We start from the raw sequence: 13,912 nt of genomic DNA on the forward strand, positions 1-13,912 counted from the left end.
GTCACCGAAGAAAAAATGGAGCAGAGCTCTGAGAAGAGGGGCCAAGCAATGGAGGCCCAGAGTGAAGGTTTGGTTTGACTTTCTGTCTTTGTGTGTGTGCATTTATGTGTAGCTATGAGCAGAGGGCATCTGTATGCTTGGCATCTTGAAGGCAAAAAGTTAGTGGAAAACTCAACCATTAACACCCCAGCGAACACTTTTTTTTTTAATATGGTACCACAATGGCCATTCAGTACCTGTGGTGCCATTTGTCGGCTGACCGAAAAAATGCTTTTGATGAGCCCTGCTCACCTTAACACCGCTATAACAAGCTACAAGGAAACATCTGTTACAAACATATAACAAGCCATCTTATAACATATGGCTATGGTTGATAAGGCAGTGGGCTAATACCAACCCATAATCTAAACCATCTTGTGTCCATTTTTTAAATTTTATTTTTACTATGAAAAACTGAAACACTCAAATTTTCTGAATCCATAACGTGGCTAGCGAAAGCAGCTGCAGTCATGGACCATTCATGCTCTTAGTTGTTTTATGGAATTGCTGGGTACTGAGTTTGTGTTCAAAGTTCCTAGGTGTTGGGTACCATGCTGGGCCCTGAGTACCAACACTGGGTCCTGCTGGACCCCATTTGTAGCATGGGATGAGGAGCTGTCTGGAACTCTGCACAGTTCTCACCTTACTTCTGGAATTGTACCAACACCTAGTGACCGCATCCAGTTGTTCCACACTTGTAGTGCAGAGTTGTACCTTGGGGCACCACCACTTGGATCACTGTCATCAGATGCACAGTCTGAGCAGTTGCTCAGACTATACCACGTTGCATAGTGCCTGCTTTATGAAACAGCACTTGTTGCTAAAACGCAGCCAAAAACAGAGAGCAGTTCAGCCATAATAAGCACAAATGTACATTGTTGGCATCTATCTGTTGTATAACTGAATGAGTTAATGTTTATTTCAGCTTTTGTCATACAAAAACTCGTGGGTAACGAAAAAGAAAAAAGCAAGTTCACAATGACTGCTTGGCCTGCTTTGTCACCTCTAGAAGTCGACCGTGTTCCTTTTAACAAAGTCCACACAAAACCAAACGTCCCTTTCGACAGTCAGCAAACATCGCTTTCCTTCGTAAACTTAGCCACAAAAGCGCCAAAAGTTACGAAGGTTTTTGTACTCGTCGCTGGGTCCAGATATTTCACAGAGAGGAGAGGGGTTTCGATATAAATAAGCAAAACGCAAAATGAGCCAACAGAAACTCTGGTGATGGGTTGGGAAGATTATTTTTTTAAACACTTTCCCTTCAGCATGGGGGTAGAATTGCCTCCATATTTTCCTCTTCTAGTCACAGACAGGCACAATGCTCATCTCAGAGATATTCTTTCACTGAATTAAGTCAATGTTTACACAAAAATGTTCATGGCACCTATTTTTCGTGAGCTGTGTGCAATTAACCCATTTACAATATGTTTTGTTGTGTCACGGTTATCGTGTTTTTATGCTGGACTAAGGATGATTTGGCAAAAATGGATAAAAGAAGCGATTACAAATATTAATGCAATGAGAATAGAATCAGTATTGGAATAGAGTCACAGTTGGAATAAAATCGGAATTGGAAGAAATTAGTGATTGATGAAAGACAAATGCTATCCCATTTACTCTGCATGAATCTAATTTATTGCCCTTAAATTTATTGTGTGATGCTGCGTTAGTTTAGTTTTGTTTAATTATGGCTGCAAAGACGATGCATTAATTTGCAGGAGAATGAGGACACCATTTGCCCATTTATCTTTTCCAAAATTTTTTTTTTCATACTGAACAGATATGTTATATTTGAAGGCATTTTTTCTTCGTATTTGTATTCAATTCATATTAGAAAATTTCAATATTTGCACTGCCCTTGTGGAAATGCGTCTTCAGGTGCCCCCCGGTAAAAATGCATCTCCCATGTTTGAGCTCAGCACCACCACTGTGGTGGCCTAGTGCTCAGAGCATCGACTCTAATACATCAGCTGAAATATGTCTCCCTTTGTTGCAACCACAAGCCAGCTAATGCTGGATCATGCGCATTGCAAACTGATAACTGTCTTGTGATTTTTTTTTTCACAGGAAAGTTTGATGAGGCACTGAAGCTGTGGACAGAAGCCATTGAACTAAATCCAACAAGTGCGATCCTCTATGCCAAACGAGCCAAGTAAGGGCACTGTTTTTTTTCTTCTCAATTTTCAGTGACTTTGGAGCTTGTCTCATCTGTTTTTTTATTGCAGTCAGGGATGGCTGCAGAATCTTTGTAGAGGAGTGGCAAACAAAAAGGGGGAGAGGGGTAGAGAGGCGTGATTTTCTCTGACATCTCTGCTCATGAATTTAAAACAAATAAAATTAACAGAATGCAGCGATGAAAGTTTCACATATTTGCTGACCAGAAAGGGAGCCTAATACTGGCTGCATTATCAAGAGTTTTGAAGGGAACACGAAGAAAATTTTTGATGTGGCCTGTCTAATTCTGGCTGCCGCCGCTCACTTCCCCTTGGCGGCATTACTGACTGTAGCATTATTGCTTTCGTGTTTGTCTCTCCATGACAAGTTTGAGTGACTGTAACTTAGTAGAGCAGAACATTGGGCCAGTTGATGTAGCGGCATACGCAAGAAAACTTTCGTAGCCACAAGACGGAGGGAGAAACACGTACACACACACGAGCACAAGTTTGTATGTGTGTGCATGTTTCTCCCTCCGCCTTGTGTTAATCTGTGCAAAGTTTTCTTGAATTTGAGTGGCTGTGTTTTATTGTTTATTGCTTAATGGTTGGCTGCCTTCATTTTTTTGCTGAATGAGATGTCCTGTCAGGTGCAAAAGGGGTAATAACACTTGTGGTTGGATGGCTTGTTGCTCTTGTGGCACCTTTTGGTGTTTCCGCCAAACTATAACCCCACGTATCGAAACATATGAAGTGACATACCTCTGGAAGAAAACAGTCACCTCCTTTTTTGTCTGGGCATTACTAGATGCTACTTGAAAGTGTCGCAGTAATCAAGTATCAGTATCAAATAGGTATTCGTATTTTTTTAACTGGGCACCTCCGTCTGCTGCACCTGTTTCTTGTAGCCTGGTGTTGTTTAATTCTGCACTAAAAACATCTTTTCTTTGTTTCTTTTCTGAAAGGCATACTGTTCCAGTTCTTGTCACAGCAATAATAATCTGTTTTTGTCTCTTTTCAGTGTGCTGCTAAAACTTGAGAAGCCAAATGCAGCCATTCGGGATGCGAGCAAAGCCCTGGAGTTAAATCCTGACCAGGCGTTGGGTTTCAAGATCCGAGGAAGAGCGCACAGGTGAGCCTCCTCTTGTGCTTTGGTTTGTTCGGTGAAAGCTTCTTTCCTTTGCACTATTACAGTGCACATGGTACAGCTTAAGTTTGCTTTGGTTTGGTCAACCGAACAAACCTATGAAGTAGGTGCTTATGAAAATAAGCGCCCTTTTCAGTTCTCAAATTTTCAACACTTTGAACTTTGCCGCTAAAGATAAGAGAAGACCATTGCACATGTTTGTAGCATGTGGGTCTACCCACCGTGGTGGCTGTGTGGTTGCAGCATTTGGCTGCTGAGCACGAGGACTGGGGATGAAATCCCGGCTTCAGTGGCCGCGTTTCTATGTAGGTGAAACACAAAAGATGTCGGTTAAGAACTCCGCGAGGTTTAAATTATTCTGGAGCCCTTCAGCTTGGTGCCGCTTACTCTCTCCCTTCTTTGTACTGCTCTTTCGTCCCTTCCCCCTTAGTGCAGTTGAGGTTTCCAGTGTCAGTGGTACAGTTACTATGTCTTTCCTTTCCTCATTACCAGTTTGTGGAATGTGTACATTATTTGCCATATTATTTTATTTTTGTGATTGTTCGTGTATTACTTGAACTGAAAATGCCCAATCTTTCACCCTTCCTGAGAGAATAAGTGTTATGTGCACTGTCACATTAGTTGGAAATGTTGTGCTTCTTGTGCGTTATACTTAGTTTTAGGTCGTCACGAAATTGTGCATTTTATCATCTTTTTTTTTTCATCTGCAGACTGCTTGGTCATTGGGAAGAAGCAGCAAAGGATTTGGCGATGGCATGCAAATTAGACTACACTGATGAAGCCAATGAGTGGCTGAAGGAAGTCACCCCTAATGTGAGTTCTGCACTGTTTTCCTCTTTCGTTAGCGAACCATTTGCAGTAACTGGCAGAACAGGAGTCAGTCGCAGTACTTGATGAGGAAAGGACAGTGGCACACCTTTGCTTTCTGTTGATTCAGCATTCTGTTGATTCAGCACGTGTGTCGTTATTCGAGGCATACCCATCTTGGTGGATCAGTTGCCACGGTGTGAGGCAGCTGAGTGCGAGCTGATGGGCTCTATCGTAGCCCGGTAGCCATGTTTCAATTAAAGCAAAAATGTAAGAACATATATGTGCTGATATTTTAATGCGCATTCAAGGACAAGAGTGGTTGAAATTAGAATAGAGGTCTCCGTTATTGCACGCCTCGGAGCCAAAGTGCTGGTTAGGCATGTAAAAATTCATTAATCAGTGACTGTGATTTGACTGGCTTTTGTGGAAGGGAAGAGGACAAGAGCACAAGTGTTCAGGACTCTTCGTAATGATGTTAGAAAATGGAAGCTTGCATAACTTGTTATGCATTTTGTGACTAAATTTCACACAGGCAGTACTTTATTATATTACAGTATAGTAGTGCAGTCGAATCCACATATATTGATATAAAAGTAGCGTTAAATTTGACAACATAAAACATATATTGAAATGAAAAAAAAATGTATTTCTATGGTAGCCACTTACTGCATGCAGATTACTACTGAGTGAAATATTGGTGAATTTTTTTGGAGAGAATACATTTTTCAGTGCTATCGATGGACTCGAACTGCTAGCCTTCTATCGACGTGCAATAGCGACGAACCATGCTGAATGCATGGAACACGTCCAAAGCACATGGGCATAGGTTGTTTTAAATTGTCATCACAATTGGCATCAGTGGTGTCCTGGCTATCTGTGTCATTGGCAGTGATGCCTTTGTCCGCAAGCCCTTCCGCAGTCTCAACATCATTGTCCGCGGAGACAGAGTTAGCCTATGGCTGCCCCGTCACGAATAGCACCAGGAAATTCGGACAACTGGTTCCAAAATCATCAAGACCTGTGAGGGCTTCGTTGAGTTCACCCAACAAAGAATTGTCCGTCTTCTCTGGGAAAGCAGAGAGTAAAATTTCGGAAGCAGTTCTGTATAGTTTCATTTTTGGCATCATTCCATGACCCACTCAGCATAAACAGGGCACCTAAGAGGGGAATTTTTAGGTATCCGTGACCTCAGGTTCTGCAGGAGCCGTTCAATCTGACGTTTGCTGCAACCAGTTTTCACCACACAGATTATCTCCTGATCCAAGAGTTGAAGCACCAACATAGCGTTAGGTGGCAAGAATTGAAGTGCAACATTGCAATCTTGGCCTACCAAGTTGTTCCAAGACATCAGCTACTAGGCAAAAAAATTTGTTGGTCATCCATGCTATTTGATTGAACCTGTAGGTCACCGGAACCAAAAATGTGTTTTGCACGCATCGCAGAGACTTGCTTTTCCGCCGGGTCTCTTCTCCATTTTTGTCCAAATGTCAACCTGTTCAAAATAGTGCTCAGTGTGGTTCTCAGAATCTTGTACGCACGGCGACTTCGGATTTCTTCTTACCTCGTTTAATTCCTTCAGGATCACCAGTTTCATGAAAAAGGGGAGGTTGTGCCATTTCATGGCTGCCATTGCGCGCGCACCTGCCCAACAAAACAAAAGGCAACTGAAAAGGTTCGGCGTAGGATACATAAACTCGTGCCTCCACCTGAAAATGCAGCACCGATACAGACATCCAACAGGTTTGCGGCCCTCCAGTGGGATGACGACGACTGGCCAGAGCTTTCCGAGTCCAATCCGCCTGCAGCCTCTGTTCAACTGTCTTACAGAGATAAAGTGCGCAAGGATCGCCGTCGCCTTCAGGCTACAAACAATACCAGCATGCTGGAGCCACTGCCTGAGGACATGGCAGCAGTTGACGACCAAATCGCACGCCTTTTAGCCGAGGTTTCTAAGCTACGACAGCGCCGTGAGCTGCTTGCTCGTCGAAGACCAACAGCGGAATCCAACCCCGCGCCACTGAGTGCTGCCGCACCGTCGACTACGTCCAGCCCTCATGCGTTGTTTGCTGGCTCTACCAGGTCTTCTGCTGCACTGCGGGATAATTCTACAACATCCCTCTTCCGATTTATGGTAACCCAGTTATCTAACCTGACATCCGTTCTTTTACAACGCTTGGACGCTTAATCGAAAATGGCGAGTACACGTTCTTGTGGCGTGCTCCAGTGGAACTGCAGAGGCCTCTCCACAAAGCTGGGAGAGCTGAAATATCGACTTCGCATGAACAAGCTCCAGGTGTGGGCCCTGCTACTGCAGGAGACCAATGCCTTGCCATCCATTCCGGGCTTTAATGGATACATGTCTCCATCAATGACCGACCGTCGTGTGCACACTGCAGCCCCTCCAGGAAAGGCGGCGGTATATGTCGATACGCGCTTTCCTCAAGTTCGCCTCTCCCTAGAAAAATGGTGCACCTCATATCAGGAGGTAGTTGCAGTGGCCGTGAAGTTTCCCAAGGCAACTGTTGTAGTCGTGTCATGCTATGTAAGGCCCGCCGGTGGAGCTTCCTCCCGCATTAATCTGGGGTGGTTATTAACTCTGCGACGACAACACCCAGGGTGCCCTATTTTAGTCGGTGGTGACTTTAACGCCCCTCACCCAGACTGGGGATACCCCACTTCTAGCCCCCGTGGTAGGCGTGTGTGGGACGCCTTCGCGGATGCGTTGCTTGTATTACTCAACCATCCCGATTCAGCAACGCGGGCTGTGCGCCATGCTCGCAGTCCAACGTATGCTCCGGACCTTACGTGGTGGTCCGGTCCCGGCACTCCCTCGTGGCACCTGGAGCCTGACTGCTGGGGTAGTGACCACCATCCTATCATCATCGGTCTTCATCCGTTACGAGCCCCCCGATTACGCCGTAGGTGTTCTGTGGTAAATTGGGACACCTTTCGCACCACGCTCGAAGATCTCTCTGTGCAGTCATCTACACTACGTATGGACTGCATACAAACTGCGCTCAACAAGGCTACAACTGTCACCTGGACAGACGTCAATCGTCCGGCGCCGGATGTGGGTCTGCTTAACTTGTGGGCTGCTCGCCGACAAGCGGAGATGGCAGCTTCCCGAGACTCGACTTCTGCACAAGCACGCACAAGGCTGAATTACCTTACTGCCAAGGCTCGCAGATATGAATGTGATCTATCGCGAAGGCAGTGGCATGCGTGGTGTGACCAGTTTTCGACACAGTCATCGAATTCTTCTTTATGGCGAACATTTCGCGCTATGGAACATGGTTCTCGTCGTCCTGACGCAGCGGCCACAGCATGCTTCGCTGCTAACTTAGCTCCGGATGATTTCGCAAGAGAAGCAGCGCGGAAGTTTTTTCCGAAGTATGACGTGTTGCCTCCAAGGACCGCAGGAGCCTCCTTGGCTAGCATTCCAGCATATGTCGACAGGCTACCATCTACAGCCGACGCCGAGGGTATCGCAAGCCCATTTTCCAAGCCCGAGTTGCTTGCAGCAATAGATGAGGCCCGTCGGAAGACTGCACCCGGCCCGGACTCCATTCCGTACGAGGTGTACAAGAACATGAGTTCCGCTCTACTGCCTCAACTCCTCGCCACCATCAACAAGGTATGGATAGAAGGCGTCGTACCAGAAACTTGGAAATCGGCTATTGTGATCCCCATCCCAAAGCCAGGGAAGCCGCCGACAGACCTTGGTAATTTCCGGCCTATATCGCTTACGCCCACTTTGTGCAAGCTTACTGAAAAGATGCTTGCCACACACCTGTCGTGGTGGCTTGAGCACCACGGTTTCTATCACCCCGCCCAAATCGGCTTTCGAACGTCCATAGGTACAGAAGATGGATTGGCTGTCTTGGCGTCATCAGTTCTAGCATCAACACGCAGCCACAATGTGCGTACCGTACTGGCCATGGACGTTGAAAAGGCGTACGACAATATCAGTCATGCTGCTATCCTGGAATCACTTGACATGCTGCATTTCCCCGTTAGAGTGCGCAATTTTGTAAAATCCTTTCTGGAAGGCCGACACTTTGCCATACGCCTCAGTGGTGAGGCCGTCGGATCCTTTGTGCCTCTTCGCGGCGTGCCCCAGGGATCGGTACTATCGCCCACATTATTTAATATTACTTTTATCCCCCTTGCTTGGCGCTTACATGAAGTGACTGATATTAAGTTTTTATTGTACGTTGATGACATCACTGTGTGGAGCACACACCACGACCTGTTGACTCAAGCCTCGGCCCTACAGTCAGCCCTAGATATAACGTCGACTTATGCCTCTTCAATTGGTCTTCAGCTTTCAGTGAGCAAAACTACGTATGTGTCTGTTGCCAACCGCTGGGGACGCCGTAAACTCGCTGCGACACCAATTCGTCTCCATCTATCGGGAACTCCACTTCAAGAAAGTTCGATAGTCAAAATATTGGGCTTGACGATTCATGAGTCAGGAACAGGGACTGCTTGGCTTTCTCGAGCTAAAAAGCAAGCGATTCAGGCGTTAGGTCTGATTAGACGAATTGCTCCTAAAACAGGCGGCGCCCGCTCTCATGTTGCAAGGCAGTTGGTGCGGGCGGTTGTGCAACCGCGCCTCGTGTACCAAGCCCAATTCCAGCATTTGACGAGGGCTCAGTGGGATCGCCTTGAAGCCGTTAATCGAGAGGCAATGAGGGTCATCACTTGCCTTCCCCGCATAACCCCGATCGTGGCGCTCCAAGAACATGCGCAGCTGAATACTCTAGATGAGCTGGTGCAGCAAAGGCGTGATGCTCGCCGGCTTAAGTCTAACCTTACACACGCAACGTGTGCACTCAGGGCGTATGCTTCCTCGCACTCCATTCGACAGCCGCCTCCGCCAGTTCTCCCTCCTTGGCATTTTGTGCAGCTAAGCGATAACAAACCAACAGATCTACGTTGGCCATCATCTACCCTCGCGGCGGCGTCGTTTCGCGAACGAATTGCACAAGAAGACGCCCATCTGCCGCATGGCTCCATCGTTTTATACGTTGACGCAGGCATCCAGGCTTGCGAAACCACTACTGCAATTTACTGCCCTTGCAAGCCTGCCCTCAACAAAACGTCCAGGTTTCGCTTCCCAGAACCTCCTTCCTCCTTCTGTGTGGAGATGCTTGCTGTTCAAGAGGCACTATGCTCAGTGGCCGCCGTTCCCCTACTACCTACGGCTCGCATTGTCATCCGCACCGACGCTCTTCAAGTCATACGCCTACTACGACGCGTCAGTCGCACCCCAGGCATTTGCCAGGACATCCATCGTCTCGCGGCACGCATCCCGCAGCCAATCCGAATTCAGTGGGTCCCACGAGACCTCCTGAGTTCGCAAAGCCGTGCAGATTCTGCGACCCACCTTGTGACCCCAACTCCGTCTTTGCCTCGGGTCCTAACACTGGATGACACCACCCTCCTTTTAACAAAAAAGGAACACCTCCGGCGCCGCACACGTGCTCTAATCCCTCCGTGTGCGGTAACCCTCCCCCGTGGTCTTACCCGTGCAGAGGAGGTTGCGCTTCGGAGGATCCGGGTCGGGGTTGCCCTAACTCCGGCCGTTACACGAAAGTGGCCGCAATTCGAAGGTGTGTTTCCCCGCCCCGGGTGTCCAGTCTGCAAGAACAGAAATCTTGAGGCCGACATTCACCACCTGCTGTGGGTTTGCCCGGCGCTGAAGCCTACAAGAATTCGGCACCTGGCGGCAGCGGGTCTTTCGCCCGATAACAGTGCTTCATACACCGCTTGGACACAAGGACCTCATCATTGTTCACTGCTCGATTTCATTAGATCAGCGAACCTTTACTCATTTATTTAGGCATCCTCATTTATCATTACATGCCGTTTTATGCCCTAAGGCAATAAACATCGCATTAAAAAAAAAAAAAAGAGAGCGAAAAGTCTTGCGAATTGCCGATGGTAGCACGACGCACCGTACGCGTGCACTGCGTGACAATGTGGTATGCACCCGTTTGCTGCGTCATGGAATCCGTGTCATCATTGGTCTTCTCATGTTACGTAGTACCATAGCACCAATAGCACCCGCAGGTACGTGCGGAAAAGCTATCGTCCGGGGATATGCTGAGGGAAAGCCAGCTTCTTGACTCGACTGGTGTTGCTCGAAGTTCGATCAAGGTGATGTGTTGACTAATTTTTATACGACGTAGCTGTACACTTTCCTGTACATTCATATTGTAGCTCTTTATGATGCTCAGAAATTATTTGATATAAAATATAATTTGATCTAATCGAGTTCGATATAATAGGATTGGACTGTAGTAGTAGCTGTCATGGTCATTTGGTATGGCTCCTTTCACAGAAACAATGACCTGGTTCATTCGCTAACACAGGGATTCTCAGCTTTGAACGAGTTAACAAGCTCCCAAAGGGCAACACTGGTGGTTTCCTGGAGTTCATGCATTTTGAGATAACTTTAGCTGCAGATTTTTTATTCTGTCCCGATTGTTACGCGAAGTGCTGTGGTTGCGCAGCTTTTCGTTTCTTCAAAAGTCAATTTTAAGTTTGCTACGTCACAACTCTGCGTTTTCTCTGGAACTGGAATTTCAATCAGTCCACATATCTGCATCAGGTCTTGTCAACAAGCAAACGAATGTGAGGTCTTCGACGAAGAGCAAAAGAGGAGGAGAAAGAGTCAAGTGTATTGTCAAATGGGGAGGTGTAGAAACTCCCTCAGGAGTTACAAAGGTTGCTGGAAACCCATTTGAGAAGCGTTGCACTAAGGAACAGATTTAGTGTTGCCTTTGCTAGCTGCGGTAATGCACTGAGTCAGCTTGGTTGCAGAACCTACCTTAGTATTGAAGTTGAGATTACAGGTCCTTCATTAAAAAAAAAAAAATAAGCATTTCCCTTGCCTGCGTGAAGGATTTTTCTACCTATGGTGCCATATATATTCGCCCTCTGGTGCCGTAGGGAACTAGTTCAGGGTCACGTAAGTTATCTTTCCACCTTGTAGTAGTGGCACTCGTTTCTTTGTGGTTATTAAAATGGGCGTTAGACTGTAAAGTTGTTCTTTGTGTTCATTTTCTTCATTTGATTGAGGCTGTTATCTTGGCAGTGTTAAATTTTTGCTCGAGAGTTGCCTGCCTTAGTTTCTGGTGCCACGGTTCTGTTGCAGAGGGCTTCCACTCTTGAGCCATTCTGCTCCAAGCGAGATTCGTTGTGTCATCCTTATAAAAATGACCAAAACTGCACCAAAGTGCTTCAGAATTGATGTCTTGGGTTGTGACAATAATGCCAGGCCTTCTAGATTAGGCCTAGAGAGGGCACACGCGCCTGATGCGACCTTTAGTAGGGCAGTCGCTGCCCCAGAAACGTTCCCAGGGTAAGAAATTGACCTCTATCAGACCACTAGAATTATTTATATTTAGCGGCCCGTTGATTTCTATGACAAGGAAATAAAACGGGAAAAACAAGCAGGAAATTTTGTTGCAGCTGATTGCCAGAATTTTCATTAATAGACGTCTGCATACACCTTCGTGCATATCTTTTGGTGTAACGCAGAAGTCAACAAACTGTGTCACTGCTTGCCGGCACAGATCATCCTAAATTTAGCTTGCTGCCGGCCGCGCGACGCCACACGGAGCATTAGTTAGTTCAACGAAGAATGTGTACCCAAAGTGCTGTACTTGCTTTTAAGTCTGGATTTAGTCAGAGTTGTGTACTGTGCCATTTCCTGCACATTACTGCGGCGGTACACGAATGCTGAAGTAAAACGTGCGTGGGAAATTTAGGGAGTGCTGAAAGTATATTCAGGTTACTTTGAGATGAGCAGTGGCGCTGAATCTGCTGTGTATGGAGTCTTGGAGACAACAACCAAAGTCGCCAAATTATGCGGCCAGCAGTACGCTAGCTGCTCAAATTAGTATTCGGTCAAATTAATGTTGCAAATTTTGGGGCCTCAAATAAATTTTTTTAATAAACTGGTGTTTTGAAGAGATTGGAATTTTCAATAAGCCGATTTCGAAATGTTAAGATTTTTAATGCAGGTGGCTGCCTCTGGGTCCATGAACTAGTAGCATCCCTTTGGCGAGTAGCATTCCCTGCATTACCAGCCAATTTCAAGCTAACTCTGATGTTGACAGTTTGAGTAGAACCCTTCTGTTACATTTCTCATGGAACCATGGAAATAAGAGGAAGAATAAATGTACCAGCCTAGAAACGTAGTAGCCGAACACAATGGAAAGCAAAGCGGCAGACGGAAACTGAGCGGAAGTTTGCATCAATCTGAGAACATAAAAAAGAGAGACGCCATTGTCTGCCGCATTCAATTTTCATTTCCTGCAAGGGCAATAGGCTTCTGTTGAGTTTGCAAGTCTTTGTGGCTGTCGTGATTGTCAGCCTCGGTGAACACTCATGATTGTTCTTTGTGCGTAGAAGATCCTACAGTGGCCCTACATTGGCCGATGTAGCTGTCGATAGAAAAAAGGAAGCGCGCGGGGAGCAGACAAAGCTATGGCGCATGTGCGCTTCTGCGTTGTTTTCGCTGTGACCCCCTTTAGTCCTACCCAGTTCTCATCTGTTGGAATCTAGAAACTCCATCTAACTCCATCCAACGCCATAGGGGACAAGGTAAAAATCGACGACAGAAGCAGAAGCTTCGATGACAGTGCGCACAATGGCGCCTCATGCCTGCGCCGTGGCTCGATGGCATAATTTCGTTTTTGCACTTTCAGTTGCACCCACTTGCCTTACTATGGCTGTGGCACTTTATCAGCAGCTGCAACGAAATTCACGCCCCTTGTAAGCACTTGATTCATTGGCATAGTCTGGGTGCAGTGGAAGCTGCCAAACCCAGCAGAGCGCGGTCAAGTTTGTACAGGCATTACAGGGCTGCGCTATGGCCGGTGTGGTGTATCCGTGCCACGCGCACACGTTAAAGAGACCATGAAATATTAGATGTTTTTAGCATACCGAAGACGTATTAGTGGATATGTATGGCAGTTTACCGGCCACCTTCCACGCATGCGCAGTGACATGGGTGAAGTCGGCGGGGCCAGTGCATGGGTGCAGGAGGCGGCCGGGTAAACTGGAATTTATCTCCGCTAATAAGTCTCCAGTATGCTAAAAAATGTCTATTTTCCGACGGTAGGAAAAACACACAAGTGATCGGTATTCCATTGCTCATCACCGCACTGCAAAAATTTTTAAGCTAGCTTCATTAAGATATCGGCAATTAAAAATGATGCTCCTCCTCTCCCCCCTCAGCTCATGCGCGCCAAAGTGTCAAAAAAATTATAATAAAGGAAACAGGTTGGTACTGCACCCCTCTGCGCCCCATCTAGCCCTATCCCACCCACGCAGTCTGGGCACGCTCAATAATAGAAGGCTTGCCCAGATTGCCCACTGACGTCATCAGGGTAGGGGCAGCTCAGAACGCATGCTGAGGTTTCGCCCTGATCAGTTGTGAGCTATTGCAAGTGGCAATTTACAAAAATTTTTTGCAAATTGTAGGGTCCACACAGAGCTTTTAAATTTGACTCAAATGTAATCTGTTGCACTAAAATATGCACGAAAAAATCATTTGAGGGTACCTTTAAATGTGCCTTGACGTGTATGCATCCTCTGTATTGCTCGCTGTGGTTGGTACTTGTGTAGTAAAGCTAGGCCAAGCAGTGTCAAAATTTAGAATGGCTTCTGCCACTCATTGCACGGACATGCGGGTGGCGGCATCTGTGATGTGTCGTGCAGGAAAGCTCTCACAGTTGCAGTGGGCGGA

At 46.6% G+C, this 13,912-nt stretch overlaps 1 protein-coding gene across 2 annotated transcripts in view; it reads left to right on the plus strand.

The window, feature by feature from the left end:
* LOC149372165 (hsc70-interacting protein-like) overlaps positions 1-13,912 on the plus strand; it is a 38,634-nt gene that overhangs the window by 4,348 nt on the left and 20,374 nt on the right. For both annotated transcript variants that reach the window (XM_089566547.1, XM_089566548.1), the window contains exons 6-9: positions 1-67; positions 2,107-2,191; positions 3,214-3,324; positions 4,050-4,152. In XM_089566547.1, coding sequence (XP_089422673.1) covers positions 1-67; positions 2,107-2,191; positions 3,214-3,324; positions 4,050-4,152 — 366 coding nt within the window. The remainder of the gene's footprint in view (positions 68-2,106; positions 2,192-3,213; positions 3,325-4,049; positions 4,153-13,912) is intronic.

Source organism: Amblyomma mixtum, chromosome 1, assembly GCF_055824585.1.
Source record: "Amblyomma mixtum isolate Tamu chromosome 1, ASM5582458v1, whole genome shotgun sequence".
NCBI lineage: Eukaryota > Metazoa > Arthropoda > Arachnida > Ixodida > Ixodidae > Amblyomma > Amblyomma mixtum.